We start from the raw sequence: 20,944 nt of genomic DNA on the forward strand, positions 1-20,944 counted from the left end.
CATTAATTATAAAGCCAGATACATCTCCTCCCACTATCCCCCAAAACTGCTGGTAGAAACCCGGGTTCAACCCATCCGGCCCCGGTGCCTTATTCGGATACATTGAAAAAAGAGCCTCTTTAACCTCATTAGTTTCAAAAGGGCGGTCTAGCATCATATTCTGCTCCAACGTTACTCGTGGGGTTAGGACTCCAAAAAGTGGATCATTACAACTCAGTCCATTTGAGGCAAAAATATTTTCAAAATAATTCTGTATAACAGCATGCATATCATCCCCCTCCACCCAGTTACCAGCATCACATTTAATAGTAGAAATAAAATTCTTTTTCCGGCGTGTAGAAGCATACCTGTGATAAAATTTTGTATTCGCATCAGCCCCGCGTAGCCAGTGTTGCTTGGCCCGCTGCCTCCAAAACACATCCTCCTGGGCCTCTACTCGTTTCATGGTATTCTCAATCTGTTGGTACTCAGCAAGAGCTACCAAATCTCGTCTATTCCGTATGGCATCTTGCCTCCGCTGCAGGTGGTTAATTCGCTTTCCAAATTTATGGAACTGATCTCCACCCCACCGCATCAACTTTTCTCCACACAACTGTTGGCAGTGCAGCAATCCCTCCGCTCTCCCCTCTTGCCAGGCCGTTTCTACTACTCCTTTGCACCCCTCATCTAATAGCCAAGCCATTTCAAATCTAAACTTCCGCGGTCCCCTTCTCCTTGTCATGCAAATCGCATTAATACTGAGGAATAGGATCGAATGATCCGATGCCCGAGTTCGAATATTTTCCAGCATTGCATTCTCATTGAGCAGACCCCAATCATTCGTTATTAAAGCCTTATCCAATCTTTCCTCTATCCAATTCGGCGTCCCCTTCCCCTTCTGCCACGTATACTGATGGCCCCTCATTGGCATTTGCATCAAACCACAGTCATCCACAGCATCTCCGAAACCCCGTAACAGACTATTAGGATACGGATTTCCCCCCTTCTTCTCATGCTGATATAGTAGATTATTAAAATCCCCTATCACCACCCAGGGCAATAAGGATCTAGTCTTGAGAGTACCAAGTAAATCCCATGTCTCCTCCCGCCTACCACGCTCGGGATACCATAAATCCATGTCATGCGCCATAACTTATTAAACAAGCTTACCTCCACATCAATATGACTCTGCGAATAGCTTAAAAATCTCACCGTATTATTCTTCTTCCACAAAAGCGTCATTCCTCCACTCAAACCATCGTTATCAACATAAAACAAACCTTCATAGCCAAGCGTAACCCGGATCCGTTCCGCATGTACCCGTGGTACCTTGGTCTCCATCAAGAACACAAAATCAGGCTTCTTACTGGCCGCTAGGCCCACAATCTGTCGAACTGTGCGTGGATTGCCCAAGCCACGACAGTTCCAGCTCAAAGTACTCATGATGATGGGCGGGGCTGGACACCAGCTCCCGCCATGGACAAGTTTTTTGAACCAGCTGCGACTGTTACCTCATCATTTCCACTATCCCCCCCCCCCCCCCCCCTCCGTCCCATGCCTACGACGCTTTGTCGTAGCCACCACCACCTCATCTTCAGACATACTCGTGGGCGTTACTCCCACAGTTCTCCTCTCCCCTTCTACTGCCCCAATCATCCGTGGCTTCACCAATGGACGTGGTTTCCCACCGACCGGCACGAGCCAGCTATCCCCAACCGCTCTAGGAGTGCTCCGGGATCCACCAGCCCGCATATCCGGACCGTACAAATACCTATCCATTGGCACCCCCGCCTCCCTAGCTTGTAGGCAAAACGTATGCAAGTGACCCATAAAACCACAAAAATAGCAAAATTTATGCAGCCGCTCATACCTGAAATTAACCCAAGTTGTAGTCCTGTCCCTTTTTATCAATCTCATTCTCCTCCTCAGTGGCCTATCAACCGGTATTGACACCCGTATACGATGAAAAGTCAACCATGGTGCCCCCTCAAACCGCTCATCATGCTTAACAAAAGAGCCCAAAAAGTTCCCTGCCTGTTCCAGAATTGCATGAGATGTGTACCCCTTAGGCATGTCATGCAGCTGTACCCACATATCAATCATGTCCAGCTTCACATCCATAGGATTCACCCAGTCCACCACCTCCCGACACACCAGAGCATTGTTCTCAAAAGCCCAGGGTCCCCCATTCAGAACGTAGTCCATATCCGTTTTGTGGAAAAAAACAAATAAGAACAAACCCCTCTGAATCTCCGTTACCTGCACCCCACGCACTGGCTGCCATACTGACGCTAACACCTGTCTCATAAAATCCAGTTTGATTTGCTTTTGCGTCAAGAACCGCCCGACCACCCTCCATGTCTCCTCCTCATCCTCCCTGTCACCCTCATCCCCGTCGTTCTCTCCTCCCGGCATAAACACTGCACCCTCCTCTTCCAGCAGTGCCCAATCCGCCCACCTATCCGACAACTCCGCCACGTCCTCCACCCCTCCCGGCTGCCTAACCGCCCCCCCTTCCTCTCCCTCACGCCGCCCCCTACTGCCAACACCCCTCCCATCTAAATTGCCCTCCTTAATCCCCCCAAATCTGCCCACACCCCTCCCATCTAAACTACCCTCCTTAATCCCCCCAAATCTGCCCACCTTTCCAGCTAAGCTTTCCCCTCCATGCCACATGCCACTGCCACTCCCTAGCCCATCCTCTCCTCGCATAGCATCCAAATTTCCTTCGCCCATTCCAACCGCCCTCCCTTCTAAATTTCCTTTCGCCAACCGCCTCCCCTCATTTGACCGACGCAAACCCGCACCGTCGGGCAACTCCCCATTCATCCGTTCATCATCCGCATCCATCTCCCTCTCCCTTCCCAGCCCTTCGACATCCATGTTATCACCACCGGCCATCGTCCGGACAAAAGGAACCAATCGGTGTTGAAAACCTAGGAAAACCCTAGTAGGAACCGCAAAAACCCTAGAGAGAAAAAAATTTATTTAAGACTTGTTTCCCCGATGCGGGAATACTTACTTTCATTAAAAAAAAAAAATCATTGTATGTTTACACAATTGAAATTACGATCTAAAATCACTCAAATGTTATTAATTATGCATATATACGTACATGTATAAAATATATCTCACTGTAATATGCAATAATCATCATCTTTTCGCAATAATTTTGAATTAATCCTTTTATAAATAAATATAATATACCAAATTAATTATAAACTAAATCTATTTGCATAATAATTTTCACTCTTAAAAAATATTTCTATTTCTGCCTATGACCAACTTTATTAAGAACAATAAAGTTGAAAAGTCATTTAAGAAATATGCATCATCATCATATGGTTCGTACCCAATTGTGACTGTAATTAATATAATAATGTATTTGATCCATCCTATATGTGACCATGAATTGAGAAGTTACCCTCTTAATTGGGTAATTTTTTAAAAAAATGAAGAATTAAAAATAGGGATTAAAAATTTTGAAATTGCCACTTCTAATCATTGCTAAGGTCGCAAGTTTTTTGTCCTCGAACAAATTACAACCTCATGAGGCTCCTTTTTGCTTAAGTTCAAAGTGCCATTGATAGGGTTATGATCAATAAAAGCTTCCCCCAATGGCTAAATGATGGAATATTATGAGACATTTGGCCCCATATCTCTTTTCACTAGTGCAAGCCAAGCCCCACTTAACTTTATGCACATATATATATCAATATAATATACACACATATGGTAATCATATCACAAAGGTCAAACTTTAAGCAAACACATTTAAAACTTAGTAACAGCTGGGGATAATTGAGGGGTACCCCCTCCCCTCCCCACCCCCACCCCCTCTCTCAAAAGGTTTTGGTAGCTTCTTGTGTTCAAAGCAAGAAGCCACCCTACTTTTCCACCCTCTACATATATATATATATACTTTGTTATTTAATTTTCTTTTTTCATTAGTTTGGAAAATGGGAAAGTGGGATTGCTTTTTGGTGAGAGATGAGTTGGGCAAAGAGAAGCACCAATCAAGCAAAAGATCACCATTGGTTCCCCCCTTTTTTGCAATAGAAGAATTGTGTCATCATTGTTTAAAGAAATAAGGGAGGAGAAAAGCTTGACGGTACGGTGATGATGATGTATGTATAGAAAATAGAAATCTTTTTCTTTAATTTGAATAAACAATATTCCTAGATGGAAAAAGCATCTAATTACTATATGTTACCAAATGTTCTAAACATCTACCTTTTGGGGTTTTCGGTTGAACTTCACAAATTATATATTTATATTCACTACTAGTGCTCAGATAGCACCTTTGTGGTTCTCCTTGAGAGAAGGTCATAGAATTAAACTCCGGTGGTGGAGTATTAATTACAAAACAACCTCTTTTATCGAAATAATCAACAACGATCTAAATATGTAGTAGCAATTTCATAATTGTTTCAAACTTCAAACGTGCTGTTAGGTGTCACCGCCTTTTACCTTATGACTCTCCCTTGAACCTATCATCAACAAATGAGCATGATTGAGAAGCTATAGTATTTGTCACACATTACTTTTAGAAAGTTGGTCCTATTAAATTATTTGAATTGAAGGCTTGTGTTCAAATTAGAACACTTAGGTGAGAACGTGCGAAGTGCACACAATATACTACATCAGTGCACACAATATACTACATCAGTGCACACAATCTACTCCAGAGTCTAGGCATACCTGAGAGTAGATTGCGTGCACTCATACTTGTTCTCACATTCTCAACTAGCAAAGTGTTCTCATATGATCCTGAATATATATATCTGGGTCTTAAGAATCGTGAGCCATAATCGAAGTGGAATACCTGGGTTTCTAGTGGGATGCTCCCATAAAAAAATTTGGACCATGGATGGACCGGAGAAGGTGAGGAAAGAACCCTTTAGATTTGAATAGCGCATGCATACAAAAGAAATTAAAGGAGACCACACGGAATCTTTTTTTATGTGAAAACTAAAAAGTCAAAATTATAGAATATTTTAGGTTGAGTAAAATTCCACCAAGTAATATATAGTTCCTAATAGATGAGTATTGGGCGAGAATCTAAAGGATAGTTCACCTATAGAGCTTGTGGAGGTGGAAACAAAAAGTTCCTTTCATGGGGAGATAAAGTCTGTCGTTTAGGTCTTTTTTTTTCAGGTTTCCTTCTTGTTGTGGTGCTGTATTTATATCTAGGAATATAATCTTTTGTGTATTTGTTCATGTTATCTAAAGACAATTGCTTGTGTGGGGATATGGATCGGAGTGTTATACTTGAAGTAATGACCCATTTCTTGTTAGACTAGGTTTAGTTTACTTTAAATCTAGAAGGTTTTGCTTATTTTGTCAAAGTACGTGTTAGGTAAAATTGTATCTTTCTTCTTCTTAAATTTTACTTTTATGACTAACTGAGTTGTCTATGCGGATAAATTTGTATCTTTCTTACTTAAATACTTGCTGATTTTGGGTAGTATTTTCTTGAGCTTGAGGCCTACTTCCATTTACTTAGTACATATTGATTTTTGGATTAATAAATTGATGAGTTTTTTTGGGGAAAAAAAAAGGACTTGTGTCATGGACAGTTTCAATTCCTTAAAATAAAGTTGCTAACTCCCAAGAATGCTAGAGCATTAAATTAAATATATATATATATATATATATATATATATATATATATATATATATATATATATGTATATGTATATATATAGTGAATATTCTTCCCAAAGAATATTACAGTTATCAACAAATAGTGAATATTATCAACAAGGATATGGTGATCTATAAATCATCATCACATACACGGTATTTTGAAATTATAATTAGTATTATTATTGTTACATTATTATCGTCAATTTTGTTGTGCAAACTTTAACACTTAAATATGTCATCTTTAACAATTAAATAAGCAAACATGGTAAATTGTATAAAATCATATCAATGAAAAAAGTTAGATTTTAAATCTAAAGCATAAATGTTAGACTTTAAGTAGTAAAAAGTGAACCACAAAACCAAATAAAACAAAAAAGTTCAGTCACAAACTCTAAAGTCGAAACCCTAACTGCAATGCACTTTCGCATTTTTGCAAGTGTAATATTTTAATACTAAATATGCAAAATGTTAATACTAAATCTGCATATCTAGAAAAGTATGAGAACCAAATTTTAGTGTTCAAGTTTGCATAATAAAGTTGGTGATAACTACAAAAATGTCACCGCATTTTTTATTTAATTTGATATGATCTGTTCGATTTTTTCATATGTAAAAATGAGATTGGTTCTTATTATTTCTCTCCTAACGACTTATTCTCATTTGATCCAATGCACGCGTACGCTTGCAAAAACACATACATATATTATTACTTGCACTATTTTCTATTTTAGGTATTTTTCTATGATAAAATAATTTTATTTATAAAAAAAATAAAAAAAATAAAAAAATAAAACTTTTTTTCCTGTTTTTAAAAATTTTCCAAACAAATTATTTCATTTATAATCGCAATTCTCATTGCATACATACTTCTGTATGGACAGCTCAACTGGTCATAGGGGTGAAGTTTGGAAAGAATGACCAAGGATCGAGTCCCACCAGCGATAGTGTGAGAGCAACCTTTCAAAGTGAGGGAGCTCGGCTATGGTTCAGATGCTTTGTGGGCAGTGTAGCAGTCAATTAAGTTCTTATGTAATATGGACTAATTTGAGTTATTTTTAATGATTTGTAAACATTTTAAAACTATGTATGTTAATGTTAATAATGTTATAATATATTTCAATATTTGAGTAGTTATTTTAGATTTATTAGTTAAGTGATTGATAAGTGAATAACAATTAACAATTAAGTGATAAACTCATAAACATACTTTAGGGAAAAAAAAAAAAAAAAATCACACCTGGCGTGCCCCTGCCTATCCCGACGGGCTTAGGGGTAGGGCAGGGCGGGTTGGCCCTCCTTAGGCCCGCATTTTGGCGGACTTTTTTAGCCCGCCCCGCTAGTCCGCATTGACAGCTATATCTCAATATTATAACCTACTTACATGGACTTAGAGTTACTCATATTATTCATATTAAAACTCAAAAGTTGAATCAAGTTTTAAAATATTTATGAATCCAAAAAGGTTATTGGTTTGAATATTTGTAGTTATATTATATTCATATATATATCCGAATATCATATCTTAAAATTTCACATATATTACACTTGAAAACAAGAATCATATATATTTCAGAGAAAATTTCAATTTTGATCCACTGACTATTGGGGTTGTGTTAATTGCAACACTTGACTTTCAAAAATGTTTATTTAGTACCTTGACTATGCAATTTCTATCAATTTTGGTCACGCCGGCCAAATTGCCGGTCAAATCTCACCGGAAAATTTTAATAGGTCAATTTATGAGGGTATTTTAGTAATTTTACTCCTCTTTTTTCTTCTCCGATGAGCTTCTCCATTTCCGGCGACTTTCTTCTCCATTTCCGGCGATGTTCTTCAGCAACTCAACGGTTTGCACTTTCTTCAAAACCCCGAAGTGATCACCGACTCCTCCGACCAAACCAAATCACCGGCGAGTGGTAATAAAAACAGAGTGATCGTCTATTTCACCAGCCTACGAGGAGTGAGGAGGACGTACGAGGATTGTTGCTACGTAAGAACAATTCTACAGAGACTAGGAGTCAAAGTTGACGACAGGGACGTGTCAATGCATTCCGGCTTCAAGGACGAGCTGAAAGAGCTTTTAGGCGAAAGCTACGGCGGCGGCGGCTTGCCCAGAGTGTTCGTCGGAAAAAATTACATCGGCGGAGCGGACGAAATCTGGCAAATGCACGAGGACGGGCAGCTAGAGAAGCTAGTCGAATTCTGCGAAACGGTGGACGAAAGCGGCGGCGGCCATGGCGGCGAAAAGAGCGACGATTGTGGGGCGTGTGGCGATATCAGGTTTGTGCCATGTGAGACATGTTCAGGAAGCTGTAAAATCTACTCGAGTTGCTGAAGAACATCGCCGGAAATGGAGAAGAAAGTCGCCGGAAATGGAGAAGCTCATCGGAGAAGAAAAAAGATGAGTAAAATTACTAAAATACCCTCATAAATTGACCTATTAAAATTTTCCGGTGAGATTTGGCCGGCAATTTGGCCGGCATGACCAAAATTGATAAAAATTGCATAGTCAAGGTACTAAATAAACATTTTTGAAAGTCAAGTGTTGCAATTAACACAACCCCAATAGTCAATGGACCAAAATTGAAATTTTCTCTATACTTCATTCAAACTGGACTTATTTCAAAAAAAAAAAAAAAAAAAAAATTGAATATCGAGTCCTAAAAATATTCAATTTTTTTATTTCCAATTAATTGTATAACATTATGGTCAAAAGAATTAAGTTTGAAAACTAAATGTGAAATATTGATGTTAGTAAACATATTTTATAGACTAGAAAACATGAAATAGAGAATAAGAAAGAAATTAGAAAATAAAAATGCAGAGAATGAACAACCAAAAAATTGAAGCACTTGAGCCCATATTTGCATGGATTAAATTAACAATTTAATTAGATAATTAATTACCTCAGCTAGTTTAAGTGCATAATTCACCAATAGGCATTTTGATGAATGGAAAATCCTTGTCAATGATGATGGAGGCACCGGCCCACTTTATGCAAAATATTTGTTCCTTTTCCTATACTAGGTGACAATTAATAGAGGCCAAAATGTTTTGGTTGAGAGGACAAGGCATCTTCGTCTTCTCCTTTTTATTTTATCTTTAAATTTCACTTTTAAGAGTTCCATAAGGAATCCTTAAGAATTACTAACAATAGAAAAAGCTACTTTTCTCCACTAATTTTGTGGAAATTATGGCTTTTCAAGCACTAACCTCCCATACTTTACACACAAGCATTCAACTTTCTTGGAGAAATAAATAACTGAAAATATTATAAAAGGATTTTTTATAAAAAATAAAAGGATTTTAAAAAAAAAAAAAAATTGCTCCAAAGCATCACTAACTCTTTTGGATGGGTATGTATGTGTGTGTATGCGTGTGATAAAGGGAATAAAACCTTACCTAAGACACTTGAATAATTGAATTAAACCTTAATTAGATTAGTGTAAGAAAGTGGTAATGGGCCTGCAATTAATCAAACCTTAAAGTTACAATGTATATTGTGCTTTTAAAAGTTATGACACTTATTAGTACACCCAATAGACCAGAGGGACCCATCATGGGCATTTTTAACTTTCTTCTGGACTTCAATTCACTCAAAAAAAAAAAAAATAATAATAATAATAATAATAATAATAATATTATTATTATTATTATTATTATTATTATTATTATTATTATTATTATTATTATTGCAGTCTAATCATTTTAATTTTTTATTAAGAAAAATACCACCTTCTTTTTTTTGCTACTAAAATTATGTTTTAGTATAATGTTCAATTCCTGATGGTGATATTACTTTTACGTAAAATTTTGTGCAACACTTGATATTATTTATACATAAAAGTTTATTTAATACGGAGTGCTTTTTAACAAAAATGTAAGTGATGGATCTCAGAGCTGCACTATGCTTACTTCCCACGGAGTCACTGATTCCATGATGATGGTCCGACATACTTAACCATAGAGTTCTTTGGCTATCTGGTTGTCATATCCTACTTAAAACTAATTGGTGATAAGTAGGTGGACATTAGCAATTCTACCCCATCCCTCCATGGTAAGTCACAGCGTCACGTCTCGAATCGAGCATGGGCTGAACTCGACCAACCCGACCGACTCTCAACAGTAATTTTTTTTGTGTCACCAATTATTACATTTTTAGGCAAAAGTATTAGTTTTTAAATAAAAAGTATTAAAATGCTACGTTTTCAGTGAAAATATTACTTTAAAAAAAGTATTATATATGTAAGAAACTGAAATTTCGTACATATTTGTGTACTTATCCGAAAAATGTTTTTCATAATTGTGTATTTATCTTAATACAATATTTACCAAATAATTTACTTAATTAAATACTATATTAAACCAAATATATTTTACTATATATATGGAGTATTATTGTCATATTTACCAAGACAGACATATGTTTATTAGGAATACATATAGACAAAATATATATGTAATAAGAAAAAAAGGAATAATTAAACTTTCTGAGTATAAATATAAAACTAAGTTAATAATTAATCATTCAATATAATATAATTATGTGGTTTGTTTTATTTATTTATTATTTTTGAATTATTTTAATAAGAAAAATGACACTTTTTTCATGAATTATGTGCTTATAGCATTTTTTTTCAATAAATTATTCATGTATCCACATTAACCCTTCAATTATTTTAAAAGTGCTAGTCCCCCCCCCCCCCCCCCCCCCTCTTTTATTTCCTTTTATTTATGTTAAATGGATATTTTTACTCGTATTTTATTTGTTTTTCGTTTCTAACAAATTATTGTTTATATATCTACAAACTTAATAAGAGCTAATAAAGTTTGACCTCTAACGGGAACTAAAAAACGTTGGTGTAATTTATAGTTGAAATGAATGGTTCATATTATTTTGATTTTATTATTATTTTTCTTACTCTACCCTCTATTATATCATTTACTTTACTTAAATATCCTAACATTTTGCTAGTGTAAACTTTAGTAACGGAATATACCGTTAACTATTTATTATTTTAACTTACTCATTAATTTTCATAAGTAAGATTTTAGGTTCGAACCTCATCTCAATCAGAATTGACATAATTGTTGAACATATACTATGAATATGTTAGAGTATATTAAAAAATACAATAGAAAATTTAACATGACCTTTGGTTAATTAATCAAGAATTCATTTCTGTCGGAAAGGGACAACAATAATCAAGAATTTATTTATATCGGAAGTGGCAACAAGAGGAAGCATGGATCATGCCAAACTGGTAAAATTAATGATTCTGTGTTGCAAAAATTATGTTGGGGTACTATCCAGTGAGGGTATTTCTCTCTAAAAATGTTATTGCACCAATTAATCAATCATATCTGCCACAATTCATAATTATGGATTTTTGAAATATTTACTTTTATAAAAAAAATTGATAATATTACATTAATATACGTCAGGATACCGAAAATACTTTCATAAATTTTGAAACGTACACTAATTTAATAATACACATTGAGCATTAAACTATGCAAGTATAGTAACTAGCGGGAATCAGAATAAATGTGAAAAGAGCATACGTTATTTGCAAATATTATAATATTATAATTATATTATAATTTTAAACTAATGCTAGTAACAAAATTAAGAAGTAAACACAAATAATTCATTAATACTAATTAATTATAATATTAATGTTACTATCATTGGCTTAAAATTATAATTATAATATTTACAAATATTGTCTAACATTTTTCGCATTTATTATGATTCCCACATATAAGTAGATATGGTCGTAGTTCGATTGCAGGAAATGATAAATCGGAACTGACGGTTCCAGTTTGAACCTTTTTTTAAAAAATATTTTTTTTCTATTTTTAGAATAGTTCAAATTCAACAATTATTTTTAATTTTATTTTTTCCAGTTCGGAACAAGAACCGGCCAGTTTTCAATAGGAACCGAGGATTTCGATTCCCGATTTTAATAAACAGTAATTGAAACCTCTTTAGGTTCCGATTCTGAACCATAACAGGAACCGTCCATACATTTTCGATTTCGGCTCGGTTGCTATAGTGTTCGGTCGATTCGAACCGAACTGTGATCATCCCTACATATAAGCATTAATTTGTTGAAGAAGAATAATTAATTAAATACTTATTTTTTAAGGATAAAAATGTCTATATAAAATAAAAGCAAGAGAAAATTATCACTTTTAAAATAATTGAGAGGACTAATGTTGATACATGAATAATTCAAGAGAAAAAAAAAATATTATAAGCATTTAATTTAGGGGATGCTATTTTCCCTATTTTAATATAATCATAAGGTTAACATTAAGCAATAATTGTGGGTACTTACTTTTGTGCATCATGCATATAAATACTAGTCAAGGATATAAAAGACAGGGGTGTGTTATTTTAGACAGTTTTGAGTTAGGTATTTCTCTAAATAATAGTCAAATTAAACTATGTGAATTCGACTTGGATTTATTCAAATTTATCTTACAGTAGTGAGGATATCAAAAGTCAAATTTTTACACTCAAAGGGAAAATTAAGTACTGATACATAACATATGCAACATATGTACTTAAAAAAGGAAAAATATGTATTTGGAGAAGAAAAAATATGCACTTAAAGAAGGAAAAATATGCACTCGAAGAAAAAAACAACTAATCCGGGGTGGTAGCTTAAGTGGCAAATAAGCTCTCTTTGTGTGGTCGGGGAGAAATTTGGGATAATCTGAGTTCGATTTTCACAAGTAACGATTCTCCCTAGGCCAGCTCTATGTCTTTCAAAGTGAACGAATTTTTCTCACCTAAGCAAGTGCTCTCATATGATCTTAAATCTATATATATACACACACACATTTATTTAAAAAAATATTTTAATATAACTAAGATTTTAACATTAAGTATTAACATTGGCATATATTTTTGCGCATCGCGCATATAAAATACTAGTTAATATAATAAAAAGTAAAAACTCGTAGGAGGTTAGTTAAATGTTTACTCGGAGTGTGGTAAATCTACTATACTAATAAGACCCAAAGAGAGTTAGGCCTATAATCTACTATCTATCTACTATACTAATAATATATATATACTAATAAGAGTCAAAGAGAGTTAGGCCTATAATGGGTAGAAAAAATGACGGTCAAATTTTTTAATCAAATGAATTATTCAGATTAATCAGATTTTAATTTTTCTTTTGAGATTTTCTAATTTATCTTTAATTATATAATTATCCGTTAATTTTCTTGTTAATTTATGGTAGTTCACCGTTAACTTACTCATTGATTTCAATAAAAAGGTCTTAGGTTCGAACCACATCCCATCCAAAGTTGGCATAATTAGTTCTCTATTTTACTCTTATTAAATTAAATAATAATTTAGTAGCTACAACAAAAAATAATACATATGCATTTATTTAATTTAAAATTATGTGTCTACAATGCCTTTATTGGAAAAAAAAATATTCATTATAAAAAAATTATCCATTATCAATAAATTAAATAAGAGAAATAATTTCATTAGTTATATTGTCTGTATTTTTCTCCAATATAAAAATTCTTTACATTCAAATTCATCAATTGATTATATTCGCTACATTGTTCCTATAATGTCCTTATTCAAAAAAAATTATTAATTATCAATAAATTAAGTAAGAAAAATAATTTCATTAGTTATATTATCTTTATTTTTCTCCAATGTAAAAATTCTTTACATTCAAATTCATCAATTGATTATATTCACTGCATTGTCTATTATCTTTTTTGTGCACTATTTTTAAATTAAATATCAAAGTTATAATACAAAATAATGCTATATATTTATTTACCAAGTATTTTATTAATACCATGAAAAAATTAAAAATATATAATTAATAAAGTCAATCATATTAACTACTTGAGGGATTTGTTGACAAAGACATTATTCAAATAACACAACAATTTGAAGTGGGAAACTACCTCGCAATGTCATTGTTTGACAATCAGCAGTTAGCGAATTATATTAGCAAATTTGACCAGCGAATTATATTAACGGTGGATAAAAAGATATTTAAAAAAATTAGCTGTTTAGTTTAACATGTAAAATGACCTAAGAGTATAATAATAATAATAATAATAATAATAATAATAATAATAATAACAACAACAACAACAACAACAACAACAACAACAACAACAACAACAACAACAACAACAACAACAATAATAATAATAATAATAATAATAATAATAATAATAATAATAATAATAATAATAATAATAATAAAAGAAATAAATAATAATAATAATAATAAAATAAATAAATAATACATATGGGGAGCCAAATGTTCGCCTCCCTTAGTTTTGTCACTTTTCCCATATTGGTGGGAAGAGGTGGCATGGGAGCCTTGAGGCGGCAATTTATATCCTGCACCACGGCGCGCGTTGTATTGTGCGCCTAGATGCAAAACGACGTCGTTGCAAATTTATTTATTTTTTTGAAATTTTGAGACTACCGAGTGTTTGACAGTTAATTTTCCTTTAAAAAATTTTGTGTTAAAAAATGTACATAATGTTATACTAGAATACACATAATTGTATACATGAATGTACATAATTATATAACAAAATACACATACTCTTTTTTAAAAGATAATACACATAATCTAATATAATACATAATAAACATAAACTTTTAACATAATACACATCAACTCTTAACATAATACACAAAAATTTCTTAATTCGGATGTACATAATTGTATATAAAAAAACATAATTGTATAAAAAATGTACATAATAAAAAATATACATAATTGTATAAACAAATATACATAATTATGTCAACTTCACTGCGCCTCCCAAAACGACGTCGTTTTGGGAGACACGGGGCGCACAGTGCACTGTGCGCCGTGGTGCAGGGTATAACGATTGCCTTAAGGCTCCTATAAAATGAGCCTTAAGGCTCCAATTTAAAAATTAAGCTTGCCCATCCGTTGATGGGCAAGCAGTGAGTCAGCGAAACTGGCTCTTGTTATTCAAGGAGTCGAAATGGCTCTACAGTAAACTTAATATATATATATATATATATATATATATATATATATATATATATATATATATATATATAACAAATTGCACTTTTGGTCCTGTGAGTATTAGGGTACTGGCAATTTGAGTACGTGACTTTCAAAACTCCCAATTTAAACCTTTAACTATGCATTTTTTGACAGATTTGGTCCTCCAAACCAAATTGCCGGCCAATTTTGGCCAGAAAATGATTTAATGGTTCGAATTATTTTGTGATGAGGGTAAAAACGTCATTTCACTCCCTTCTTCTTCATTCTCCCTTTCTTCTTCGTTCTTCTTCTTCTTCACCACATTATGGCCAATTGGAATCATATTAATGGCCAAAAAGCATTGGAGTGCACAACTACCGGAGTCATCCGGCGGGGGAGTACGACGGTTGGAGGTCGGCGGCGGTTGTGGCGCTGACGTGGGTGTGGAGTGTAAGGCTGACACATAACTACTTCCGGCGAGAGAAGTGGCAGTGGGGCGCCAGGGAGGATTGGAGATTCACTGATTTGAGTGAGCATTATGGGAAGAATTGGTGGTGGGTGTCTTTCTTTGCCGTTTACCTTTCTCAGCAGGTATGCTTTTTGTTTGTGCACTCCAATTGTACGATAAATTGCCTCTGTGAAATTTCTGGAGTATGATTCCATTTGGCCATAATGCGGTGAAGAAGAAGAAGAACGAAGAAGAAAGAGAGAATGAAGAAGAAGGGAGTGAAATGACGTTTTTACCCTCATCACAAAATAATTCGAACCATTAAATCATTTTCCGGTCAAAATTGGCCGGCAATTTGGTCCGGAGGACCAAATCTGTCAAAAAATGCATAGTTAAAGGTTTAAATTGGGAGTTTTGAAAGTCACGTACTCAAATTGCCAGTACCCTAATACTCACAGGACCAAAAGTGCAATTTGTTCATATATATATATATATATATATATATATATATATATATATATATATATATATATATATATAGAGAGAGAGAGAGAGAGAGAGAGAGAGAGATGTTTTGGGAAAATTATTCTCAAAAACGCTTGAAAATATTGTAAATTACAATGTTTGTATTTTTCGTGGTTTGGAATAAATTATTGTTTCAAACTGTTGAATAACCAAACATTTTCTTTAGTATTTTGATATTTGGGTTACATCATATTTACCTAATCGTTCAATTTCATTGGGTTACATTATAATTAAAAAATTTAAATTTTTACTACATCTAAATTCCTTAAATTAGGAATTTCTTTATCTGTAATAATTTATTCAATAATAATAGTTGAACTAAATGAACACTGAGCAAAACACTTAAACGATTGATACTGTTGATTCATTCATTGATCTTGTATATATGTGCATTCATTAAATATATTAGAACCCTTTGCAACAAAAATACTTGGTTACTATTTAAAAATAGTTTAGTAACAATTATAATAAATCTCCTATATTATATTGTATTCATATACTATGAGTTACATATTTAAATAAACAAATTCGACATTAACTTACTTATGTATGAACTTCTCATATATAATCTTGCATTGAAATATTTTTAAATATTTATTTAATTATAAACATTGGGCATTAACTCATTCACACAATGCGCGTGTAAAATTAGTCAAGTAATAAATATAGGATCTAAACAAGAATAATTACCTTCTATAATACATAGACTTATTGCTTTGGAAAAAAAAAAAAGCAAAACCTTATTGGGCCATGTTTGTCAGGCTTAGTGTTTTGGGCCTGTGCCCTTACTCCATGGGCCTTTCTACCCATCACAATATAAAATTTCCTTTAACCTGTGGCTGTAAACTCTGGCAAATTATATCATGCACCACGCGTCTTTTTTTTTTTTTTAAATGAAAATAAACAGTGTTTATTTTCCGCCGTTTCGCACCCTTTTGCAAAAAGTAACCCTGTTCTTCAGTGTCATTTTGTACACACCGCAGTTTCAGTTCAACACAACTACAGTTTCATTTCGATATAACTATAGTTTCATTCGATATTTATAGACTCAAATATGTGAAAATGTTATTTAATTTTATTTTATATACACTATAGTTTCATTAAAACACAACTACATGATCATTTTGATATAATTACAGCTTCATTGTACAATATACACTCAAATATGTGAATTGTTATTCAGTTTCATTTTATATACACTGCAGTTTCATTTTGATATAACTGCAGTGTCGGTTTACATATATTGTAGTGTCAGTTGGTGTTTAATACACCAAACAAGCGGACTCCGTTAACTATAACGGCGGGCCGTTTCTTTACTTAAAGAAACGGCACCGTTTTTGACCGCGGTGCATGTCTATGATATAACGACTGGTAAACTCTTCTTTAAATTTATTTTAATATTATAACATTTTATTTTATATGGTGATGGGATTTCAATTCAAGTATTATCTAAAAATGCAAATTCATATTGATGGGGTTGTAGACTCAATGGTTAAATAATAAGGGTGTTTGGCAATTAGTTGATAATTGAAAGTTGATTGGTTTAGTTAATATTTTAATAAGTTGATAGTATTCGTGAGTTATAAATGTGTTTAGTGGTCGTAGTGATAGTATTAGTACTAGGCTTCATTTAAAGAGAAGCTTCATGCTTCATTATTAAAGAAACATGAGGTTTCTGTTAACAAAAAATAAAAACAATTTTTTTAAAAGAAGTTCTAAGGGAGTTTTGGACAAAAGCTCCGAACGCCAAGTAGAAACGATGTATTTTGCAGTGTTTCAAAAAATAATTGTTTGGAGCAAATTCGCTACTCTAAATTACTGTTTACCAAACGGCTTTTTTCAAAGTCGATAAAGATAGGCCTAACGGGAACAAAAAAAAATGTTGTATAATTGTTCGTTTAAATGAATGACTCATCTTATTTTTGTTTTTAGTATTTTTTACGAATTTTTCTACTTTACTCTTTATTATTATTATTATTAATTTTTTTTCATGAATATCCTTACATTTCGTCCGTGTAAATTTTAGTAACGAAATATTCTAGTAAAATAATTTATTATTCTTAACTTACTCATTGATTTTCATAAAGAAGGTCTTAGGTTCGAACCACATCCCAACCAGAGTGCATAATTGTTGAACATATACTATGAATATGTTAGAGCGTATTAAAAAAATTCAATATAAAATTTAATATGAACTTTGATCAATTAATTAGCCAAACTATGTACATAACATTCAGAACATCAAAGATTATAAATAAAAAACCTTTGAAAATCATTTTCTTGTTTTTTTAAAAACAATTCTAGGTTACGTTTTTTTTTTTTTTTTTTTTTTTGTTCTTTTTTTGTTTGTTTAATTACTACTACTACTACTACTATTATTATTATTATTATTATTATTATTATTATTATTATTATTATTATTATTATTTATTATTTATTATTTATAACAAGATTCAATATTTAAATTATGCTTTTGCGTTATTAATAATGACTTAGGTCATTATGATATTCATAATTTTTGTTTGGATTACTAAAATGATAAAATTGTACATTACTTTATAAATATTTTATTATTATTTGTTATCAGACAAAATTATTTTTACATCATTAAAGTTATATACCTTCTCTCTCTCTCTCTCTCTCTCTCTCTCTCTATATATATATATATATATATATATATATATATATATATATATATATATATATATATATATATATATATATATAACATGGTTGGCGTGGTGGTTCAGCACCTCGTTCTTTAAGCATGGTTGGCGTGGTGGTTAGGAAATATCCTCATTTTTAAAAGTAAATTGTGTCATTTATAAGACCCGAATTTAGACAACTTGAGAGATGCAAAACAAATATGCAAGAAGTAGTTATCATATCTTTCTTGAAATTCAAGTGTATAGTGCAAGAATTCCAACCCTACATGAGTTACCAAATGTTCTCCTAGCACTTGTTTCAAGTTTGCCTACAGTCAATTTGATCAATTAAACATCACATTCTGGTTCTCATCAATATTTACATTTTTTCTGTAGTGAAATCAATGCATAAAAAACACAAGAGTGTCAATGAATCATCTTGCATTGGGGGGGGGGGGGGGGTATGCATATTCAATTATTTCGAAACAATATAATGGAGAATTTGATAGAGCAAATTAAACTTTATTGATCCTAAAGATCTCACACCACCTGAAATGTTCAAATCAAATCATCATATGGAATCTAAAGAACTGCATAATACAAAGAAATTTTTCATGATTTTAGGATTTAATGAAACTTTTGCTGCATAAATTAAACCTGACATTAATCTACATATAGATTGGCACAGAGCAACATAGATAACATTGTGTAGAATTGGAGCACGTACTCTACTGAAATCGATGCCTCTATTAAATTAAACTCATTCAAACTTAATGTTAGGAATATATTGTATAAGTTTTGATGAGCCAAATGTATTTTGTAGACCCCAATTTTATTTTATTTGAGTCAGTTCTGGTTCACAAAGTATAGTGCACCACTGCCATGAAGCCTACATGAAGTCTACGTGAAAGCAGTTTGAAGGAAGAATAAATGAAAGCGGGATTATAGCTTAACACATTTATGAAGCATCAAGTCACCAAAGGTTGAGATGGATGAGATGGTAGATGACTTGTTGAAGCATGCTTAATGCGAGATGATTTACAGTTCGATTCCTAGTAGAAGTAATTTTGGTGTAAAGATGAATTGCTATCGTGAAGTAGCAATATCAGGAGATGATGTCACAAAGAAAATATCATGATAGTAGTAATACCAGGTAATACTATCATAAAAGAACAATTTTATATCATGATAGTTAAAATTATCGGATGATGATGTCACTATTATCGGGTGATGACGTCACAGTGTGGTAAGGCTAGTGGAGAACACGTGGAAGAGACAAGACAAAAGAATTTAAGTCTTGGATTGTATCAATTGGTTACCCAATCGAGATGGAAGAAGCCTTGCTAAGTAAAGCAAATGGTCTACAGTTCAATTCCCACTTAAAGTGATTTTATAAAAACATGATATTGGTCCATGATATACAATGAAACATGATATCTGGTCCATGATACAAGGTGGAACATGATAGCTAGCTCATGATATGAAAAGGAACATGATATATATAGTCCATGATATATAGTCCATAATACAAGGTGGAACATGATACACTATTGGGACATGACATCATCAAAAGGAGCTATGACATCATGATAGAATTAGACAGAAACATTCTTTTGAAGCTCTGATATACGAAGGAAATCTTTTTTACTCAAGAAAGAATCAGTAGATAAATTATTTGATCAACTTGGCACATCAGATCAATAATTCAACAAAAGTCATGCCAGAGAAATTTAACTTTGGAGGCTTCCCATTCCAAAGAAAAGCTTTGTCAGATTAAAGGAGAGCAACGGCAAGATTTATTCAAATCTTCTGACAGACGGCGAAATGATTTTTGCAGACCAAGTTGGCAAAATTATTTGATCAACTACAATTCAAATTGGACGATCAAGATCGAAAATTGATCAACGGGCAAATAGCTTTCATTGGCTATAAAATGCCCAAGCAGACTTGAAGACAAGCAAGGAATTCGAGAGAGATATATAGATTTACAAAAACGAATTCTACAATCATCAAGTGATATATTGAGCTATATAAGATAGAATTCAAGTCTGAGAAAAAGAAATCTTTGTATTTCGTTGTAAATCTTCTACTGAGTGTAGAAAAGGGGTAGAGTAACTAGGAGAGTGAAAAACCCAGTTGGAGTGTAGCTTTGTGCGTAGCACTCGGTTGTAACGGGCAGAGTAACAAGGGAAGCTTGTGAAAACCCGGTGAGAGCGTAGCTTTGTGCGTAGTTCTCGTGGTGTAGGAGTACAGCTTGGTGCGAAGTACTCGGGAAGGCGGAGTAACAAGAGGAGCTTGCGAAAAACCTTGGTGGAGTGTAGCTTTGTGCGAAGCACTCGGAGAAGTGTCGCTGGGCACTTATTCACTATTGTATCTGGGTGATCGAAGAATAGTTAATTTCCTCCTTGAAGTGAAAGGAGAAGAGTGGACTAGGAGGATTACATCACCTCTGAACCACTATAAATCTCTCTCTCTATTTACTTACTGCTCATTTAATTTCGTGCATGCTTATATCATCTGTGAACTAACCCGTTACGGTTTATTGCGTATCTTTATCTGTCTGGGTTTGATAGTTCCCTCGTTTGCATGCAAGTGAAATTTTATATATATCATCCTACATCTATATCAAGTGTTTCTAACGTGATGCATGTATAGAATCTCTCTTT

At 33.2% G+C, this 20,944-nt stretch overlaps 1 protein-coding gene across 1 annotated transcript; it reads left to right on the forward strand.

Moving 5' to 3' along the window:
- Positions 1-4,845: 4,845 nt before the first annotated feature.
- LOC109156724 (uncharacterized protein At3g28850-like) lies at positions 4,846-8,003 on the forward strand. Its single transcript, XM_019304559.1, has 3 exons — positions 4,846-4,863; positions 7,466-7,840; positions 7,877-8,003. The coding sequence occupies exons 1-3, from the start codon at positions 4,846-4,848 to the stop codon at positions 7,961-7,963; spliced, it is 480 nt and encodes a 159-aa protein (XP_019160104.1). The 3' UTR covers positions 7,964-8,003.
- The last annotated feature ends 12,941 nt before the right edge of the window (positions 8,004-20,944 follow it).

This window comes from Ipomoea nil, unplaced genomic scaffold (genome assembly GCF_001879475.1).
Source record: "Ipomoea nil cultivar Tokyo-kokei standard unplaced genomic scaffold, Asagao_1.1 scaffold2759, whole genome shotgun sequence".
Classification (NCBI taxonomy): domain Eukaryota; kingdom Viridiplantae; phylum Streptophyta; class Magnoliopsida; order Solanales; family Convolvulaceae; genus Ipomoea; species Ipomoea nil.